The following is a 22,146-nucleotide window of genomic DNA, read 5'->3' on the forward strand; positions in this document are numbered from 1 at the left end:
AACTACTGGAAAGCAGAGTGAAATAAAGATGTTTAAGACTAAAGGTGGTTGTAAATGGTGATCAGAGCAACTGTCAGCCTCTTTTGGCGGCGGACACAGGAAAGTGAATGTAAAATGAGAAAAGGAATTTAGATTCACTGTTTCAGAAATTACTTGCATTGGAATGACTTACTAGGGGACGTTGTGGCATCTCTGTCTCTGGAAATCAGATTTAAAAGGACTGAACCCTATTTTATGTTCCTCATTTTGTAGAATAGGAGCTGGGAAATACTGAAAGAGAATGAGATCCATTTGTTACAATCAAAACTCAGATGCTCATCTTTATTTAACATCAAGGAGCTGGTTAGGCATCCCACTGCTTTTTAAAAGCCTAATCCATCTTCACTAAGTCTTAGTGGTAAGGCAGTGGCAGTTGCTGCATTTTGTAAACACTCAGCCTAAGGCTACACGGGCATTCACTAGCAGAGTGGGGACTAAAACTCTCAGTCTCATCATTCCTCATTTACTTTTCTCCCTACATCATAAATACTGTGTATATACTGAAAAAATTACATGTTCACCTCACACAAGCGTTCATCCAGCAATCATGTGTTCATGCCGTATGCAGACCATTTCCACCTGGGCATAATAGGGGCCAGGACTCTGGCAATGCAGAAGTGATACAGAGTCATTACTGTATAGCACAAAAGCCAGGCCTCCGGGGACTTGACAAGCTAGTTGTTGGGGGGCAGGGGCCAGTAAGGGGCATATGCATGAGACATTTATGTGACAGTACCGAAAAGCGCATGTTTAAGTGTTGGGATAGGGCTGTGGAAGTTCAGAAAAGGGGAACCTTGGTCATTGGGAGAGGTCATTTGACTCTGTAATTAGGGGAAATTTCCTAGAAAAGGTGGACCTGAGTATAGAGCACCTGCTGGAGATCACCAGCTACTAACAAGAGAAATAATAGCTGTGGGTATTGGCAGTAAACTGTTTTGCCAGTTGTATGCTGAGCACTTGTCCTGTATTATATCAATTGTTAAGTTCTGTTTTTGTTTTGTTCTGTTTTTTGAGATGGAGTTTCCTCTTATTGCCCAGGCTGGAGTGCAATGGCATGATCTCAGCTCACTGCAACCCCTGCCTCCTGGGTTCAAGTGATTCTCCTGTCTCAGCCTCCAGAGTGGCTGGGACTATAGGTGTTTGCCACACTATACCCTAAGTTTTCGTATTTTTAGTAGAGATGGAGTTTCCCCACATTGGCCAGGCTGGTCTCGAACTCCTGACCTAAGGTGATTTACCCACCTTGGCCTCCCAAAGTGCTGGGATTATAGGTGTGAGCCATTGTACCTGACCAGTTGTTTGTTTTTGAGGTAGTGTCTTCAGTCTACAGACAGGGAGATTGAGGGTTAGAGAAGGCACATAGTGGCCGAACTAGGATTTAAATCTAAGTCCTGTTTTGCCTCCAGGACCCAAGCCCTTAACTACTGGGCATTTTAAAATAGCCAGAGGAGGACTCGACCACCACCTGGGGATATTCTTTTCTGCTCCTTGCAAAGCCAGAGTCCAGACAAGTAGCGCTGGCAGAGTGCATCTCGTTACCTGGCAGACTTTTGTGGAGGAGGACAGAAAAGGGGAAGGAGCATTGAAGATGATGATTCACCATAACTGTAATCAAATAGTTATCGATGCAGAAAAGGCTGGTCAGGGTGGTCTGGCCCCTTCTTCTTTCCTCAGGCAAGTTAGTGGTCAAAGCTTCAGGGAGTCTTGGCTGTCTATTCCCAGAGACTTTCAGGTAAAGGGACCTTACAGCCTCCCTGCTACCTCCCAGCACTTTCCAGGGGCCTGGCTGAGAACCCCCCTGTGAGACTACAGGGTAAGCACTCAGCAGGAATGCCATACTTACTGTTTCTTACAGGGTCTGTACGCAGTTCCTCATGGCAGTGTCTCCCTACACGCACATCTCTTGCACATTGTGGACACACGCATCTGTCCCAGCCCTGATGTTGGCTTTAGGTCAGTGTTCCTCTAAGTATGAAACCCACTGGTGGGCCCCAGGACTCTTCCTGATAGTTCCAAACTGACCTGAACATTCTAGAAAATCCTTTATTCAATTTTGATAGGCAAATAGCAGAATTCCATACATTTTTCATTTTTGCATACAGCAGTGAGCTGTTTTGCCAATCAATAAGGTAGAGCATGTGTTATTAAAGCATACTAAAATGTGTGCTTCATGAACCCAAATTGATGTCTTAACATAGTTTCTTAAGGACTCAAACTCATTGTTCTTTTCAGACATCTGGCTTCCGAGGCAATGCCTGGTGACCCTGCAAAATTGGTGAATGTACACATGCAGACAGTTGGGATTTGCAAATTGGGAAGAGAACACTTTGCTACCAGCAACGTTGCCTTGAGTTGACTGTGTTGTTCAGTTGCAGTCATTCTTGTCTTAATTAACGTTTTACTTCTGTTGATTATTCAGTTCTTGTTTATTTTATTTAATTTTTTTGAGACAGAGTTTCACTCTTATTGCCCCGACTGGAGTGCAATGGTATGATCTCGGCTCACTGCAACCTCTGTCTCCCGGGTTCAAGCAATTCTCCTGCCTCAGCCTCCCAAGTAGCTGAGATTACAGGCATGTGCCACCACACCCAGCTAATTTTATATTTTTGGTAGAGACTGGGTTTCTCTATGTTGGTCAGGCTGGTCTCGAACTCCCGACCTCAGGTAATCTGCTCTCCTGAGCCTCCCAAAGTGCTGGGATTACAGCTGTGAGCCACCGTGCCCAGGCTTTTGTTTAATTGATTCTATTTTTATCATTTTAAGCATTGCCTTCCTCTTCAATGCCTTGTTCTTCTTCCAGCAGAAGTAGGAATGGGTATAGGCAGTGAGCTGTGGGCTGGTTTCAGAAGTCTGGGAACCACCGTATCTATACCAGTCTGCTGGGAGAAGCTTCCAGGTAAAAATGACTTCAGTCAGGTATAGCAGCAGTTTGCCTCTGCCTCTTCATTATTTGAGTAACTTGGGTGAGTCTCTTAACCTTGCTTAGCTTCTGTGAAATGAAAAGTTTAGGTTCAGTGACCGTCAAGGTTCTTGTGTGACTTTTTGACCCTTGTCATGGCATCCAGCCCAGAGCTGGGGGGCATGCAGGGTGCCACCCCGCTGCCTCAAAGCCATGAGATGATGCTGTGTGTGGGAAATGAGGGGAGAATGGAAAGCAATATGAGCTGTTTGTTTTCCTGTGGTGTTCCAAAATGACAGGCTCATTTCTCTTCATGATATACCTTTTATTTTATCCATGGTGAGGACTTATCCTGAAACCACAAAAATCAGTGATGTTTCATGTTACCTCAATTCTGAGCCACCAGAATTCTGTAGAGCTGTCTGATAATGTGAATGAACAAAGAGAAGCCATCTATCTGTATCTACTTAAAGTGATCCTGCTGGTAGTGCTGCTACAATATATTGTGATAAATAAATAAAATAACTGGTGATGAGATTCTGGTAAAAGGCCAGGCACCTCGGTCATTCTTGACGATGGAAGTGTGCTTTAAGTGGAAGTGGCCTTCACATCCCTTTTCTGCCTGGGCTACTATGCAAGATAGCTGGGAGCCTGATGGATCTGTGCTGCTTCCCCTTGAGAAGGGACCCAAGTGACCCTGATGCACCTTGATGCAGTGTGTAAACATGCGGCCTACTTTCCTTTGTCATCCCTCTAGAGAAGATCTACTAAACACATGTACAGATTGTTGCCTCTTGCTTTTTGATCAGAAATGCCAGCAGCTTTCTGTCTTCCTTACTAAAGAATATACTGGTCAGAAAGGTCCCAGATAATCTTGTGGAGGTCAGGGCAGAGAAAAACCTGCTGCTTCTGGGAATATCTGCACCTCTCTCCCCTCCTACCTCATAGTGCCTCTCCCCAACCTGCTTTGCCTGCCAAGACTTTTTTTAGTGAACGTAATGTTGGTCTCTATCTTCTAAGCCTTTGCGGCAGACTGAACTTTGCAGTATCTCCAACCTCCTCTTCCCCAGCCCCTTTCCTTGCAGTTAGCTCTGTTTCAATGACTCTCTTTCTCATATCCCATCAATTGCTGAAGCATTCAGTGACTTTTCCACATCAGGTTTGTTTGCTTCATCCCAAGCCAGTTGGCAGCTCTCCAGTGACTCCTCTTTTCTCCTTTCCCAGAGCAGCATGTGCATCTCAGGAAAAAAAGTAATAAATATTGTGCCCTTTATCTCATGAGATTAGGAAAATGATGTAAAGGCTCTTAAGGAGAAACAGTTCTTTCAGAAGCTGGCATCGCCGTAATAGGTAGTCTCATCACAGAGCATCCAGACAGCCATTCTTTCAGCGGCAGCGGTGGTTCTGAGTCCTCCACCCCCGCTGACTGGTTTAGAGCTATTCTGGGCAGCCAGCTGATGGTGAGAGCTCTGGAGAGAGGCCTCATGTGTGCATGCTTCAGAAAGAAGCTCACATGTGTGTCAATAGGATAGTTTGCATTAAGGTTCATTTATAGACCATGGTAATCCCCACACCCAGCTGTTGCGTGGCAAATGCTGCTACCCTGGCTTTAGATAGAAAGGAATTAAGGCACCTATTGGTCAGAGGCCCCAGGCTGTCTGGGAGAAGACAAATTGGATCCTCGTGTTTCCTGATGTGTGGTTCAGAAGATGCTGGGCATATGGCTGTGGCTTTCTTTGGCTTTCCTGGGAGCAGCCTTTCTGGAGCAGCTCCCACCTGCTATGGCATATTCTCGGGGCTCCGGAGGGTGAGGCCTAAAGCCCTCTTCTCCAAGTGGGCCTTAGTGCTCAGTCCTTTAGGGTAAGGCTTACGTTAAATTGGACTCTGAAGTGCTTCCTGACTTGAAATTTCAGTGCCTTCTGGGAGAGGCACCTAATGTTTGTTGAATGAATTATTGTGTGGGAAAGGGAGGGAAAGTTACATATGGGAGCTCCTGCGAGGCAATTGAGGGTTCAGTGAGAACGACTTTGACTTCCTCCTATGTGTGCAGCTCCTGAAAACAGGAATACAAGCCACTTACTGGCACTTACTATATGCCGGGTACTGTGCTACTTTATAGGTGTGAACTACCTATAGCCTCATAAAGTAGCCTGTGTATTATTTTTTTTAACAGATGGTAATACTTTGGTTCAGAGACCTTGAGTAGTAACCTGCCGTAGGTTAGACAGGAGGAAAGTAACAGAGCTGACTCTTGAGGTTGTGAAGACCCAGTAAGTCATTTCCTCTTCCTTGTCCAAGTTCTGAATAACTGTGAGATGCAAGAGTCAAGCAGATTAAAAATATCACCTTGGATACGAAGTCATTTGATTGGAAAATTATCATAGGAACAGCTGTAGGCAAGTTGGCTTGTTAATGTTTTACCCCTGAATCAGAATGACCAACCCACCCTTTACCAGGCCAGCCGACAAGGTGAAACTCTCTATGGAGCTGAGAAAGTGTGTTCCTGCTGACAAGCAGATCCCAAAAGAGAGTGAGGAGGGGCCTGAGCCCACCTGCTCTCTGCTGCTCCTTCCAAACTCACCCAGTCCATCCCTTAAGTTCACCTCCTTTCCTGAAACAAAGGAGAGGCATTAGCCTAAAGGAAGTCCCTGACCACAGAAACACAAAGCCAGGGAAATCAAGACTAGCCCCACACTGGGATTTAAACCCAGGTCTTCACCAGTCCACTAGGGCAGTCCTTCCACAGGGCAGGAACTCAAAACCCCAGAACTTTAGAGATCATGACACAGCCTCCCCTCCTCATAGCGGAATCTGGGATTCGGAGGGCTTGAATGCCTCAACCAGGTTATGCAGTGGGCAGGGTTCATTCTGATTCTTTTCTCTATCCTGCGTCTTCTCATTCCTTGCCCTTCTGAGCATCCTTGAGGACAGACGGGTGTGTCACATTACACAGTAGGTCAACATGGGCTGCCCTGGTTAGTGGAACTCTATGTAGATCTCCCCCATCTTTTGGGCAACATGAAGACGAGCCTATTCTCATGGCAGCAGAAGGGTGAGGAGCATTTGGGTCCTGGGAAGGTTGGGGTCTCACCTTTTACTAATTGTAGCAAGGACAACTGGGAGTGTTTCCAACAACACTAGTTTAAAGGGCCAACTGATCCAAGGAGTCGCCATTTGTGTAAATCTGAGCCTTCTTTCACAAGTCTGAGCTCCATGTGGAACACAAAGCAACCCCTTTATGTTCTTTGTGCCTCCCTGTCATGACATGTCCTAGGTACACTGGAAATATGGGCTGAGGGAGACCGCCCATGTTTTTAACTTTAAGAAAACGACCTTTGGAATTAGCACATCCAGTTTCCTCCTAAAGAAGGAAGAAGGTGACATGTGAAAACACTGTGTTCTGACAAGCAGTTTGGATATGGGGATCTGGCAGCTCAGGCTGACTCCTCCTGTGCCCTTCCACCCACAGGTTAGTGTGTGTGGTGGATACCACGCTGCCCGGGCTGGGCCATCATCTGTGATCACAGCTAGGCAAGGGCCAGGTGGGGAAGCAGCTCAGAGTGGAAAAGGGAACTTTCCAACCTAAGTTGTCAACATTACCCCCAGTGCTCAAGAAATGTGAAGAGAATAGATTAGCTTCAAGGTTTCCCAAATTCACTTGGTGTGGAAAATGAACTGAAACCATTAAGTAGCTTCTACCCCAAATGTCCTCTTCCCGTGGGATGGAGAGCAGGATTCTTTGGGGCATTGCTCTTTGTCTGGAACAGTTGTTGTCCGAGAGCTCTGCCCACCTTGAAGCCCATGTTCTTCTAAGCAAGGCAGTGACTCTGGGCATATTCCTCAGCTGCCATCCTTATTTGTCCTAAGACATTGAGACTCGCTGGGAGAAGGAAGTGATGATTAGTCAGAGACTAGAGAATGCATTCATAAAAAGAAAAAAGCATATGAAAGGAGGCGTGAGTCACTGTGGCTGAAGGAATACACACCATTTTGATTTAGCCGTCACTAATTCATGTCCTGCTGCAGCAGGACTCCCACGACACTCCAGGCACCACCACCTGAGTCTCATCTTTGAATGACTTCCACAGGCTGTGAAGAGCAGCCACAGATTCAGATGTGCAGATGACGCTGTATCATGTCTCAACCTGATGGATTGGTGGAAAACTTAATTTGTTATTCCTGTGCTATCCCGCCTTGGGGTTATATGAGGTTTCAGGTGACCCAGACATTAGTAAATATAGGTTGACCTTGAGACATCATCTTCCCGTCTTTATGGCTCCTCAGGCCCTGTTTGGGAAGTAGGAATCTTTTACATTGGTCACCTATGGTCCTATCTGCCTTGAAGTGCTAGCACTAGGTGACCAGCTGTCCTAGTCACCTGGAAGCCCCATGTCTCTGGAACCCCCTCACCCCCAAACAAACCAGGACCCTGGGAATGGTCATAGAAGAGCCTTGCCACTTCTCCAAGCTGAGTTAAAATAAAGATGGGGGTAGATTTGGACCTTCAGTCAAGACCCATAGACCTTTGTTTCCTCTTCTCCAGCCCAGGAAAGTGTCATTTTCTAAACTGGGGCTGGAGGAAGACCTGCACACTCACCTGCTGCTCCAAAGTATTTGTCTATATTGGGAAGCCTCTTCCTTCACCTTAGGTAAGGGCTTAAAGAGCCTAAAACTTTGGAAAACAAAAGCCAGTGAGAATTGAAGACTGGATGTCTTCTTCGCTCCTCTCCCCACCTGGCCTCCTAACCTTAACTGGGGGAATGAGCACAGAGCTTGAGTCCTGCTTGAATGGGGAACGTGGAGAGAAGAGAAAGAGAAAATACATGTGGAGGAAAAACAGAAGCAAAGAGAGCGAAGTCAACCATCATACATGTCTTAGGGATGGCTGAACATTCCTCCTTCCATTGAGAGTTCCCTCTCTACAGACATTTGAGAAACAAGTTTGCGAAAAGCAGAAAAGGAAATGACTAAGAGAATTTTGCTTCAAATAGCTTTCTTATCTAGGCGGGACGAGAAAGTTCCTAAAAGTTTTGGCAAGTGGGTGCAGGCTTTGGCAATTTTTCAAGTGGTTTCCTCTTCTCTATCTCTTACCTTCTATGGAATGCCTCAGTTGGCCTGGGTGGGGTAGAGAGAACATTTGCTAGACTTGCATTCATCCCAGGAACGAGACAGCTGAAGATGAATGACTTCATCAGGATGCACCCCAGCAGGGGTGGAGAGGGGCGCTTTGGGCGTGCTTGCCATGCCCACATCTTGCTTCCGTCAAAGCAACAACAGAGAAACTTGGGTGGGGCTCAAAGAACGTGAGGCACCTGATCTCACTTAGTGCCCTGTCCCCAGCCCCAAGCCTGAAGCTTGGCCAAAGCAGACCTTCCATGAGTGTCCGAGGATTGAAGAATGAATATGAAGACCCAGACTGCCTCAGTACCAGCCCTGGGTTCATGCCGCCTTCACATAGCTTTTTAGCCTATACCAAGAGGAGCAGGGAGGCAATAAAGAAAAAAGAAATATTAGCTCAAAGGAGCTGCCCTTTCTTGTTGGAGCTGTTCTAACCACACTTAGAACTGACTGCAATGGGAACTACTTTCTGAGCAGAGAGCCAGTGGAGAGAGGAGGCTAAAATGGGAGGGACAAATAGTCTTTGAGGTTCAGAAAGAAAATAGTTGTCACACTACAAAGCCACAGTAATGAAAATGGTGTGGTACTGGCATAAACATAGATACACTGTGCTAGATAGATATACAGACCATGTGAACACAGTAGGAAGCCCAGAAATGACGCCTTGCATATTTCGCCAAATGATTTTTGGCAAAGATGCCAAGACCATACAGTGGAGAAAGGGCAGTCTCTTCAACAAATGATCTTGAGAAAACTGGATATCCACATGCAAAAGTGGGACCCTTACCTGATATCATACAGAAAAATTAAAATGAACTAAAGACCTAAAACTATAAAACTCCTAGAATAAAATACAGAGAAAAGTGTCAGAACATTGGATTTGGCAGTGATTGTTTGGATATGACACCAAAAGCACAGACAACACAATCAAAAGTGGACAGATGGGACCATCTCAAACTTAAAAACTTCTACACATCCAAGAAAACAGAGTGAAAAGTCATCCTACAGAATAGGAGAAAATAACTAAGTTACATATGCTAAGAAGTTAATGTCCAAGATATGTAAGGAACTTCTACAATTTAACAACAAAAAAATCAACCCAATTTAAAAATGGGCAAAGGACTTGAAAAGACATTTCTTTAGAGAATCTAAACCTCACTAATCATTAGGAAAATGTCAATCAAAATCACAATATATCACCTCACACCCATCAGGATGACCACTATCAAAAGAAGAACATAAGTGTTGGTGAGGATGCGGAGAAGTTGGAGCCCCTGTGCACTGTTGGCAGAAATGTAAAATGTAACCATTATGGAAACCACTATGGAGTTTCCTCAAAAAATCAAAAATGGGTCTATAATACCATAGGATCCAAGAGTTCTATTTCTGGGTATAAAAAAGAATTTGAAGCAGGATCTCAGAGATATTTGCACACCTGTGTTCATCACAGCATACTCTCAATGGCCTAGAGGTGGAAGCAACCCAAATGCCATCAGCAGATGAATGGATAAAGAAAATGTATTATAGCCATAGAGCAGACTATTTTGTGGCCACGTATTTTCTTCTTTTCCTTAGAAGGAAATCCTGTCATATGCTACAACATAGATGAACCCCAAGGACATTATGCTAAAGTAAGTAAGCCAGTCAGTCACAAAAGGACAAATATTATATGATTCCATTCAGTATTTCCAATCATCCATACAGTGTGATTTCTTTCTGAACCTCAATACTGATTCCATTCATACAGTATTTGTCTACTTTTACTGTATGTGTCAAATATAATATTTTGACTACTTTAGATACTTCAAATGCTGAATTGTAGTAGTCAAAATACTGTATTTAACAAATACCCGAAAAGTAGACAAATTATGAATAAAATCATGCAGTATTTGAAGTATCTAAAAGTAGTCAAAAATCATAGAAACAATGTAAAAAGGTGGCTCCTGAGGGCGCTGGGGCTAGGGAGAGGGGAAATTAGTGTTTAGTGGCTATAGAGTTTCAGTGTTGCAAGATGAGAAAGTTCTAGAGATCTGCTGCACAACAATGTGAGTATACTTAACACTACAGAACTCTACAGTTAAAAATGGCTAAGATGGTAAATTGAATGTTACAAGCTTTTAACGACAAAAAAAGAGCAAACTGCTGGTGTGGTGGCAGGCACCTATAGTCACAGCTGCTTGGTAGGCCAAGGTGAGAAGATTGCTGGAGCACAGAAGTTCAAGGCCAGCCTGGGCAATGTCGAAAGACCCCATCTCAAAAGAAAGAAAAGAGATGCTACAACAGTGAATGTTTCTGAAGCAAATGCCTTTAAATTATAAACATTTTTCACTGCAAGGTGGACCAAGCTATGTTACCAAATGATAGTTACTCCCAGCAGCCAGTGACCTTGGATTTCCCACCAGGCTCTCTGTCAGCCGGCCTTCCCCAAGCAGCCTGGCAGGGCAGCTCTGGCTTCCCTAGCCCGAGGCTCACCATAGTGTGCTTGTCAAGGGACGTGCACCTGGCTTAAAATTATTTCCCCCAAACATGCAACATATGAAACACACGAATGTTCCCATTTCTGCTCTCCATCTCTCTCCCGCCATTTCCTCAGTTCTGGGCTTCAAATCAGAGAAGGTTGATATTCTCTTACGAACCAACCTTCTAAAGTCTGTAAGTCCCATAGACATCCACTGAGTTGGCCCAGTATGCCGGGCACCATGGTAAACATTTGGCATACACAGTCTGCTTATCTTCTCTAGGACTGTGTGTATTAGATAGGTATTATTCCCATTGTACAAATGAGGAAACTGAGCCCCAGAGGATGAAGAGCATATCCATGGTGACAGCACTACTATGTGGTCACCCTCGTGACTCCAAAAGCTATGGCCTACCAGGGCTTAGCTGTGCTGCCTGGAGTTCCTTGTCAAGGATAAGGGTAAGGAGGAGGAAACCAGTGAGTGGCACGAACAGGGACAGCTCATCTATGTGATCTTCCTTCTAAGAAAGCCCAAGCACTCTCCCCATCCTCTGTGTGTCCCATGTCATGGCTCTACTGTTTAATTTTGCCTTCCGGAAGACCAGGCCTTCCTTCTTATTTGCTCATTCCCTCAACTGATTATGCACAGGTCAAATGAGATTAAAGGATGTGAGAGCACTCCAACTGGGAAAGAGTTTGGGGGATGAAGGTGACACTTCCATACAGTCCTATAACTTGGACCTATCTCATCCTTAAGAATCATCATTCTGATTGGCTTTCCTGCAGAGTGCAGAGCTTTGCTGGCAGATCAATGAAGGATCAAGTCCAGGAAGATGCTGTTGCATAATTTGGCCTTTTCTGAATTTGTGAGAGGACGAGTCTCGTCTAACACAAAGAACACTGGCTGTAAGCACCTGATTCCTGTTCCATCTTTGTCACTTCCTCTTCCTGGTCACAGCCTATTGAGATTGCCAATTCCTCATTGGTGAAATGAGAGTGCTTTTCTTGGTGCTATTTAGGATGCCTTTTAATCCGAATTCTACTGAAAGAACAAAGGGATCCATCAATTGAATGTGGGTTTCATATGAAGAAATATTATTTAGAAGACATTCTTGGTTTGCTAAAGCATCTTTCTTTATCTGTTGAACGAATATTAGCCCTACAGAGAGGCCAGGGGTCAGAAGGCATTTCAGGCGAGAGAACCGCATCTGATGGTGTGAATGCAGTGGCCCACAGCAGGTGTGTGAAGGGGCAGGTACGGTGGCAAGTGCTGGATACGCCTCATTAAAAAACAAAGACTAGGCAGGGTTCGGTGACTCATGCCTATAATCCCAGCACTTTGGGAGGCCAAGGTAGGCGGATAGCTTGAGCTCAGGAATTTGTGACCAGCCTGAACAATATGGCGAGAACCCAACTGCACAAAAAAACTACACAAAATTTGCCAAGTGTGGTGGTGCATGCCTGTAGTCCCAGCTACTTGGGAGGCTGACGTGGGAGAATCACCTGAGCCTGGGGGGAAGTTGAGGCTGCAGTGAGCTGTGATTGTACCACTATATGCCAGCCTGGGTGCCAGAGTGAAACCCTGTCTCAAAGCAAAGACAACTTAGATGTAGAGACTTTCATCATCAAAGAGGCTAGAAATGCGAAACCCTGACAAAGTCAGAATAATGTTACTCACTAAAATCAGGAAGCAGGGGAAAGCTTGAGAGGACTCATCTTTCTCAGCTACAGTGCCTAAACTGAAAACTCTGTGTTAAAAAAAGATAAGTACTCTAACTTCCTCATGTTCAGAAAGCTTTTTAAAAACCTAAATATTTTATGTGAAGGTGCAATTTGTCTGAAATTCGGGTATTCCTTCATTGTCAGTTTAGTTTCATTTTCTTTTGTTGAAGTCGAATCAACATTTGTCCTTTTATTTAAAATATCATGGATAGAATGGTTTCGTTATTGTAGTGCATGCTCAGTGTATCCGGCCTGCCTTTTTTCTTCTGTGTATATTCACAGAAGGGTGCTGAGGTGAGGTCCAGTCGATGTTAGCAGTGGTTATTTCTGAGGGGTGGGATCACAGTGACTTTCTTGCTTCTATGTCTCTGTGTTGTTTTTTGTGGGGTTTTTTTTGTTTGTTTGTTTGTTTTTTGAGACGGAGTTTCACTCTTGTTACCCAGGCTGGAGTGCAATGGTGCGATCTCGGCTCACCGCAACCTCCGCCTCCTGGGTTCAGGCAATTCTCCTGCCTCAACCTCCTCAGTAGCTGGGATTACAGGCACACGCCACCATGCCCAGCTAATGTTTTGTATTTTTAGTAGAGACAGGGTTTCACCATGTTGACCAGGATGGTCTCGATCTCTTGGCCTCGTGATCCACCCGCCTTGGCCTCCCAAAGTGCTGGGATTACAGGCTTGAGCCACCGCGCCTGGCTGTTTTTTGGTTTTTTATGATAGGCATGGAAATAATAAGCCATTCTAAAAATTAAGCAAAAAGAAAAGTTTTAAAAGAGCAAACAAAACAGCACGGCCCTGTGCCTGGCTTTGTAGGCAGCTCTCATATTCTTCCTTCCTTCTTCCGCCCCACCTCCCTCCTGGCTGCAGCCCCAGGGGACTGGCTGGTTTCCCTCTTCACCGTCTCATTGGACGTTTGTTTGCGTCCTGGTGGCCGGTGAATTCCTGAAGGGATCTGAACGGTGAATGCAGGGCCTTGGAAAGCCCAGAGGCTGTGCGCTGCCTCACTCCACATGTGTTTGTGATAAAAACAGGGCTCAAGATGAAACTGGTCTGGGACGGTTCCTGCCAGGTTTACTGTAGGCTCAAGAAAGGCCCCTGGATGTATGGGGATGTATCAGGACTCGGGTTTCACTGTATTTGTTTTCAGTTCTGAGAAAAGTATGAATGCCCATGCTATTTATTCATTGTCCAGTTTCTCGAGTTTGTTTTAGTAGTTCTTGCTTTGAGAATAAATATCGGAACTCTGTGAGGAAGGCGTTCCAGAAATAAAGCTGGCTATTCATGGCATGGTTTTGGCAAATACTTTCCCTCCACTACAGAGGGAAGCTCTGTTTACCTTTTTGAAGAGTTGACAGAAACCCAGGTTCACAGTTCTGCCACCAAAAGAAGAAAGCACTTCAGTTCAGTGAGAGGACAGACCCAGCTGATGATGGAAAAGGGCTGAGCTGTGCTGGCTAAGCGTTTGACTTCAGGAGTAAAAAACAGTTCTTTCTATTTTAAAGCTGCAATTAACATTCTTGGATAACTCTCAAAGTAACTTAAAGAGGTAATCTAGATTTTCTCTTACCTAAAAGTACACTTAAATCTCATTTTTTTCAATAATTAGAATTTTCTATAAAATGGGAATAATACTGGCTGGGCTCAGTGGCTCCGCCTGTAATCCCAACACTTTGGGAGTCCAAGGCGGGTGGATCACATGAGGTCAGGAGTTGGAGACCAGCCTGGCCAACATGGTGAAATTCTGTCTGTACTAAAAATAGAAAATTTAGCCGGGCGTGGTGGTGGGCGCCTGTAGTCCCAATTACTCAGGAGGCTGAGGCAGGGTAATTGCTTGAACACAGGAGGCAGAGGTTGCAGACAGCCAAGATCGCATCATTGCACTTCAGCCTGGGCAACAGAATGAGACTTCCTCTCAAAAAAAAAAAAAAAAGGCAGGAGGTGGGGAATAATACCACCCATGGTGATTATTTCACTGAGTTGTGGTGAAAACAGATGAGATCTAATGTGATCTGAAGGTGGCTGGCTCTGAAGCACAAACATGAGGCATCAAGGAACGTTGGAGCTGATGAACGTCTTTTCGAAGCAGCGAAGTGAGGGCCCTTGAGAAGTGACGTGATTTGGTGGAAAGCAGTTCGGAAACTCTTGGAAGGCAACATGACTGGAAGGCAGCCTCTGTCCACTAAGCCATCCTGCCACAACTTCAGCTGTTTTCGAGGGTGCGTCTCATGACAACACCACTTTGCTATTTTGAACGTTTTGGGAGAAAAAGCACAAAGTAGAGCTCAAAGTAAATGTATTCCTACAGATGGGCCTGAATGAGTTAGAGGTCTACTTCATGCAGGACGGACGCAACACCTGTCACGTTCGTGGAGCCGGGGCACGCTCCGTTACCTCTCTGTGCTTTAGTTTCCTTAACCACCTCATTGGGTTGGAGTTAAGAGGATTTAAATGAGTTAATGCATTCGGGGAGATGTCGCATAGAGCCTGGCACTTCACGCTAGATTGATGCCATTATCATTTATTATTAGCATTATTTATTTACCCACAGAATTTGCATGCCTGTCTACTGACTGGAAAAGAAAAAGGCCACAGATGCAAACTAGGAAGTTGTAGCTACTGTTAGGTCTGTGCCAAGGCATTTGGGATATATCACTAAGGCATCCACCAAGGTGGGGGTGGAGGGGAGCCAGAGTGCCTGGGAGGAGTTACTATTCCTAATATTCCTGTTTTCTCCGGAGAGGAACTCACAGTCTTGGGGGGCTAGCCCCTGGCTTATGACTGCTGGTGAGCTGGTGTGCTCAATGGCTGCATGGTCACACAGCATGTGCGCCCGACTCCAGCAGGGTCCCATAGGCATCGTGGAGGTGCTTGGGGAGTCTCCTAGGCTTGAATAGGAAGGAGCCTTGGAAGGTGCAGAGCTCAGCAGAAGATGGTGATGCGGGAGGTCTGACCTGAGCTTTCCCAGGATAGCCTGGGGGAGCTTCCAGAAGCACAGGCTGAAAATCATGAGTCCTCCTGAAACTTCCTTTCACTACCCTTGCTCCAGTGTGTCAGCCCCACCCACCGAGGTCTGACCCCTCACTCTTCCAGACCAGTTTCCCATTTCTCCTCTGCTCGGGCCCCCCAGTGCCTGCTGGTACGCTCCTGTCTGCAGCTCACTTTGCTGGCTCCTGCTGCCACCTCCTCCCCTGCTTGAGACGGGCAACATTGGGGCCAGCTCACATGCCACTTCCATGAAGCCTTCCCTGATCCCTCCTGCCGGGCTTTCTCCTCCCCTTTCCCTCCAGCCTGTGGTTGTGCTCTTTGTGGCTCTCACGTGTGTGCTTGTGCTATGTAGTTCATTGTTTTGAAGCCCTCACAACCACGCAGGACCGTCCTCATTGCACTCTTCCCTCAGTGCTTCTCAGCCACTCAGGACAGCCCCAGGTGACCAGTCCATGAAAGTCTGAAAACTAATCCTCCTGTACCTGGAGGGAGTCTTTAATCCCAGGCAAGGGAATGAGAATTGGGACGTAATACTGAGGTGCTACCACTGCCAACGTGGGAATCCTTCCTCGTGTCTATCTTGTGTGTTTACAGCTTCAATTTCAAGACATAGAAATATCTGCCCACCTGTTTTGTGAACTAAAGAAGTATGCACACTGAATTTTGTCTGAGAATAAATCAAAAGCCGAACGCCACTACCTCCTGCTTGCTTGTTTAAAGGTTAGCCTTCAGGATCTCTTGATTAATTTCCACAACCAATAAAACGTTTCCTAATCCTTTTTATAGCCAATCATTTCCACATATTGTTAGAGTCTGCAGATTACGTTGGCATATTAACCCTGAGTTCTGTCATCCCAGGAAAATACAAATGTTGAGAACAAGGGCTTACGATGAAAATGTTAGTGCAATCCATCCTCCGGCTGCCAGACAAGCAGCTTCTACTCAGAATAAGTACAAATTAGCTAATGCTGAAACTGCAGAAATGTTCAATCCACATCCTGTGTCTTGAGTGATTCCTCCGTCCTCCCCCTATTCTTTCAGACATAATTTTAGATCTCTCTGTTGCACTCAGGGTTGAATCTGGCAAAATGCTAGTGGTATGGTACCTGCAGGAAGGCATATATAATTTCTCTATCACAGTGGCTTTAATGCCCTCGTTCAATGGGCTTGATATATAAGAAAAGATAAATGCTTATGGGTCCCAAACAAACTCTTTGGACTCAACACATGCTTGAGAAAGTATAATAACTTTTTTACTTAATCATTTTAGCCAAAAAGCAAAGTCTGTTTTTATTACTTATGAGAGATGATGCCAAATTGAATACGAGGCAGTGGTCTGCAGAAAAAGCAGTCCCCACAAAAACAGTGCTTCTTCATGGGAAGCAGAAAGCACTTTAGGACATTTAGAGTGGGGAAGTGATGGGGGTGGTGGGCTGCAGACAGCCCGAATAAAGAGACAGAGACAGAGGCTGAGCAGCACGTGGTGGAGCAGCCGTAGCAAAGCAGGACAATGCTGGGAACTGGCATGCCATCTGAAAGCCCTTTCCTGGATCCCTGTGGATGTGAGGGATTAAAGCCTACAGGTCAAGCAACCACAGGCCCTTGCCACACCTCCTCAGGTACTTAAAGAGTTGCCTCTGTGTTCCCAGTTGTAAATGAGATCATCTTTGGTGATGTCTGGATGATGATAACCACTCTTTATTACACATTTTCTGTGTGTTTTACAGGGAGTATGTTCTTTAATCCTCCCAACATCCCTTTGCGGTAGGTGCTGTAAGTCATTTTATAGATGAGGAAATTGAGGTCTTAGAGAGGTTAGATCATTTGCCCAAGACCAACAGCTAGTCAGTGGTAGAATTGGGATTTGAGCACAGAGACAGTCTGGCTACAGAGCCTGTGCTTACCGTAACCACTATGCTTTTAAATAGCAATTTTTCCTAATGAAAATTGATAGTGTAATGTCCAGAAGGTTAGAATTAAAAAAATAAAAATAAAAAGGTCTCTGTCTCATGGATTCACCAGGGGACCTGGGGGAAATGCCTTTGATCATGGTTTCCAGTCTATAAAGGAACAATTATGGCATTCTTCACCCGCCCATCCTACAGATGTGTTTTGAGGTTGACAGGATTGGTCATCAGGGCTCTGAAAACCTGAGATGATTGAAGAGGCCTAAATAATACGAGTAAATGAGTCTCCACATCCCTGCATGAGACTCAAGCCCCCCGCTGGAGCAGCTTGCCAGCAACAGCTGCTTTGAGATTTTCAAAGCAAATTTCACACACCTCCTCTGTAAAGTCCAAAACCAAGAGCTCCTTGTGGAATACTATTAAGGCATTTTTGCAGGGAATTCATCTGACATCTGACTGAAAATTCTAAGGCAAGCTTGGAAAGGACGTTGAAAATGGTATTTGTTATGGGTAGAGAGAGTAGGTTTATTGTAACTCTCTCTAGTTTGTAAACACTTTGTATTATCATTATATTGCCTTTAAAACAATACTTGTAAGAATTATCTCTTAAACAATTCTCTTCTGTTTCAGAATGCATATACTGCAACTGCTATTAATGGGACAGATTTCTGTACATCAGCAAAAGATGCAGTCAAAATCTTGTCCAAGAATTCAAGTCATCTTAAGTCTATTAACTGCTTTGGAGACTTCATAATTTTTCTAGGAAAGGTGAGATGTCTTGACTAAATAAAGGAGCCTGGGATTCTAAAAATTAAGCCACACAACAATTGGTCTGAAAGGGAACTATATTTCTTGACTGTGTAACTCTATAGTGGCTGCTGCGCTTCATTCATTATCTCATTTAATACTCAATCCCATGAGGTGTCTCTACTTTGCAGAAGAGGAAATGGTTTCATAACCTTTCCAGGGCACTACAATGGGTAGAGCCAGAATATTCATCCTAGTCTTACTCCCTTACCTGTGATCAGTTCTATCATTCTGATTCCCTTCTTCAGGTCTAAAATGAAAATGCTACTAACCTCAGAAAATGAATGTTTGTGCATTTTGTTTCTACTTAAGAATATATGGGGGCCAGGCGCGGTGGCTCAAGCCTGTAATCCCAGCACTTTGGGAGGCCGAGGCGGGTGGATCACGAGGTCAAGAGATCGAGACCATCCTGGTCAACACGGTGAAACCCCGTCTCTACTAAAAATACAAAAAATTAGCTGGGCATGGTGGCACGTGCCTGTAATCCCAGCTACTCAGGAGGCTGAGGCAGGAGAATTGCCTGAAACCAGGAGGCGGAGGTTGCGGTGAGCCAAGATCGCGCCATTGCATTGGGTAACATGAGTGAAACTCCGTCTCAAAAAAAAAAAAAAAAGAATATATGGAAATAGTATTGAAACTTGGGCCAGGCGCAGTGGCTCACGCGTGTAATCCCAGCATTTTGAGAGGCCAAGGCAGGCAGATCACCTGAGGTCAGAAGTTTGAGATCAGCCTGGGGCAAGGAGGGCAGGGGGTGCAAAAAAGAAAAAAAAGAAAATTGAGAGATCACTCTGGCCAACAGGGTGAAACCCCATCTCTACTAAAAATACAAAAATTAGCCGGGCCTTGGTGGCTCACACCTGTAATCCCAGCTACTTGGGAGGTTGAGGCAAGGGAATCACTTGAACCTGGGAGGCAGAGGTTGCAGTGAGCCAAGATCACGCCACTGCACTCCAGCCTGGGCGACAGAGTGAGTCTCAAAAAAAAGTTGTGGGTGGGGTGGGGGCGGATTCTAAAAATGTCTTAAAGTGAACGTGCTTATTTTGGTGTTAAGTGAAAAAACAGAATAAAAGTGTGTGAGATATTATTACATTTATATAAATACAAAAGCTAGGCACAGATAAAATTAAACATAACCTCCTACCCACCATTAAGTGGGTTTCCTTTTGATATAGCTTTTCGTTTTTTCCTGTTTCATTCTACCAAATTTTCTGACAAGCATTCTTTACAATAGTGTACACACGTTGCACACATGAACATGTATTAAATCATTACTTGCAACTGACAAAAATTTTTCTAAGCAACTGATTCATAAAGATTTTCAACAAACTCTTGTCTTGAACAGGTGCTAGTGGTGTGTTTCACTGTTTTTGGAGGACTCATGGCTTTTAACTACAACCGTGCATTCCAGGTGTGGGCAGTCCCTCTGTTACTGGTAGCTTTTTTTGCCTACTTAGTAGCTCATAGTTTTTTATCTGTGTTTGAAACTGTGCTGCATGCACTTTTCCTGTGTTTTACTGTTGATCTGGAAACAAATGATGGATCGTCAGAAAAGCCCTACTTTATGGACCAAGAATTTCTGGTAAGCAAACATTTCACTTCTGATTGCAATCTCCATGCTCACAATCTCAAAAGTTTCGTAAAGACACACACACAAAGGAGGCTCATACCAAGCCTCTCTCTTCCAGAGGGCTTCTGCTACCCCAGGGTCTGAAAGCGGGATTTGGGCTCAACTCTCCAAGGCTGAACCCACCTCCCTTACTGAGAACCTTCTCCCTGGGGAAGTGAAGCTGAACAGAATGCTGACCAGATGGATTCCTAAATAGCAGCAGCACTTCTTACCTTGGGCAGAAGGTGTCCTGAACACAGTTCAGGTCCCTTTGGTGCTAATGGCATGGTCTGGCCTTTTGGGTGGTCCAGAAGTTTAACAGTTGATCTTTTTCTAAAACATTTTTGCATCTCCAAGCATCATGTTTATACCCACCATCTTAGGGAGAGCACACTTGTGTGCCCTTCTGTGCCAGTATTGACAGATCTGCAATTCTCAGGTCCTTTATTAGCCCAGGCACAACAGTGTAAAAGAAGCCACACCCTCAGCAGAGCGCCCATACTGCTTATATCTGGAAATAGCAGGCAGCTGTTTTCAACAGCCTTTGCAACACAGTTGTTGCATATTTGCCTTATCCTGGGTAGACAGGGAAATTTTAACAGCTGAATGATGTCTCAGCTCTTTTCCTTGTCTAAGTTATATGGTATTTTCATACTTTTCTTTCATTCTGTTGCCATAAAAATTAGGTGTTAAAGCCCTTTTAGCTTTAAATAGAGCATTCAATGCACTCTTTAGTTCAGCTGGCACTCATTTTTTAACAACCACTTCTACAGTTTATAATCAATGTATCCTCATCCTTCTCTGTATAAAACATACAAACACAATTTTTACTTTTTTTTTTTTTTTTTCCTGAGACAGTTTTGCTCTTGTTGCCCCGGCTGGAGTGCAATGGTGCAATCTTGGCTCACTGCAACCTCCATCTCCTAGGTTCAAGCGATTCTCCTGCCTCAGCCTCCCGAGTAGCTGGGATTACAGGCATGAGCCACCACACTTGGCTAATTTTGTATTTTTAGTAGAGACAGGGTTTCACCATGTTGGTCAGGCTGGTCTCGAACTCCTGACCTCAGGTGATCTGCCCGCCTCAGGCTCCCAAAGTGCTGGGATTACAGGTGTGAGCCACCACACCCTGCCAAAATACAATTATTACTTTTGTTTATTGACTTATTTGTATGTACTCTAAGGAAAGTGTTTATGATGGTGTAATGAAGCTAGCCAGGTCTCCATTCCCTGATTTACTTTTCCAGTTAAAAATCCACCATGAAGTCCGGGTGCTGTGGTTCATGCCTGAAATCCCAGCACCAAACGGGAGGCAGAGGTTGCAGTGAGCCGAGATTGCACCACTGCAATCCAGCCTGGGCAACAGAGGCAGACTGTGTCTCAAAAAAAAAAAAAAAAAAAAAAAAAAAAAAATCCACCTTGAAATTTACCCCCTAAAATAGTTGTTTCAACAGGAGAAACTTTCTTAAGGATTCAATTCTCTGAAATTTCAGGCCAAGAACTCTTTGTAAATGGTTATCATTGGGACTCAGAAACCCATACTCCAGAATATGGCACTTTGACATGCTGAACTGAAGAAGCCTCAAGGTCTCTCTGACCTTCTCCCAAAGCACAGGATAAAGCTGTCATCTGAATGAAGTTCCCTTATCTGCCTACTAAAGTCCAGACCCACCAAAAAAAAAACCAAACAAACAAAACAAACAAACAAACAAAAAAACAACCTCTGGCCCCTTCCCTGAGTTTTCCATTAACTGGACTCATATAGCAGAAACAAAGACTAACGTTGGTCAACACACCTGGGCAGACTTTTGTCACAAACCACTGTCCTGCGGGCCTAATAGATTTTGTCCTAGGCCATTAAGTGTTCTTCAAGCTGATTAAATTCCCCTAAAAGCCATTTATACCCCCATAAAATCATCCAAAGTTCTCTGTCTCCCTTTCCTCAAAACAAATATAGATCTGTACCGAATTTCAAGGTTACACAATCATTCTGTGATTCTCCCCTGTGCGTGCTAATTTGATACGCCATTTCTACTGTTAATCTGCCTTTTGTAAGTTAATTCTTCAGCAAACCTTCAGAGGGCAAAGGAGAAGTTTTCCCTGGGCCCCTACATTATCAACAGTGCAGACACAGAGTACTAATCTAACTTGTTCTTTTGTTTTTCAGAGTTTTGTAAAAAGGAGCAACAAATTAAACAACGTAAGGGCACCGCAAGGCAAGGACTCATTAAGGAATGAGGAGGGAACAGAACTCCAGGCCGTTGTGCAATAGGTAACCATTAGGTATTTGCACCTGGAAAAAGTTTCCTTTTAAGAGCCACTTACAGAATAGAAGACAAGCTCACTAGAGAAAAGTTAGTGGAATTTGTTTTTTAAAGACCTAATAAACCCTATTCTTCTTCATTTTCTTTGTCATTATTGTTTGACCTGGTAACAATCCTGGAACCATAGAAGTTTACAATCTTTTTTGGTACAAATTAGGACAGAAACACTCCTTTAAAACCATGTTTATATGCATCTATTTTAAAAGTATACTATATAAGAATTGAGGTAAGTTTGTAAGTGCACAACCAATAAACAAGCCTTTTTAAGATAAGGATTTTGTTAGC

General features: G+C 44.5%; 1 protein-coding gene across 4 annotated transcripts in view; it reads left to right on the forward strand.

Annotated features, from left to right (window-relative positions):
- SLC44A3 (solute carrier family 44 member 3) overlaps positions 1 to 21,940 on the forward strand; it is a 72,217-nt gene extending 50,277 nt beyond the window's left edge. For all 4 annotated transcript variants that reach the window (XM_032247928.1, XM_032247929.1, XM_032247930.1 and 1 more), the window contains 3 exons: positions 17,758 to 17,895; positions 19,277 to 19,513; positions 21,705 to 21,940. In XM_032247928.1, the coding sequence (XP_032103819.1) occupies positions 17,758 to 17,895; positions 19,277 to 19,513; positions 21,705 to 21,809 (480 nt within the window). In that variant the 3' untranslated portion in view covers positions 21,810 to 21,940. The remainder of the gene's footprint in view (positions 1 to 17,757; positions 17,896 to 19,276; positions 19,514 to 21,704) is intronic.
- Positions 21,941 to 22,146: the final 206 nt, after the last annotated feature.

Source organism: Sapajus apella, unplaced genomic scaffold, assembly GCF_009761245.1.
Source record: "Sapajus apella isolate SASKATOON/1434 unplaced genomic scaffold, GSC_monkey_1.0 scaffold64, whole genome shotgun sequence".
Lineage (NCBI taxonomy): Eukaryota > Metazoa > Chordata > Mammalia > Primates > Cebidae > Sapajus > Sapajus apella.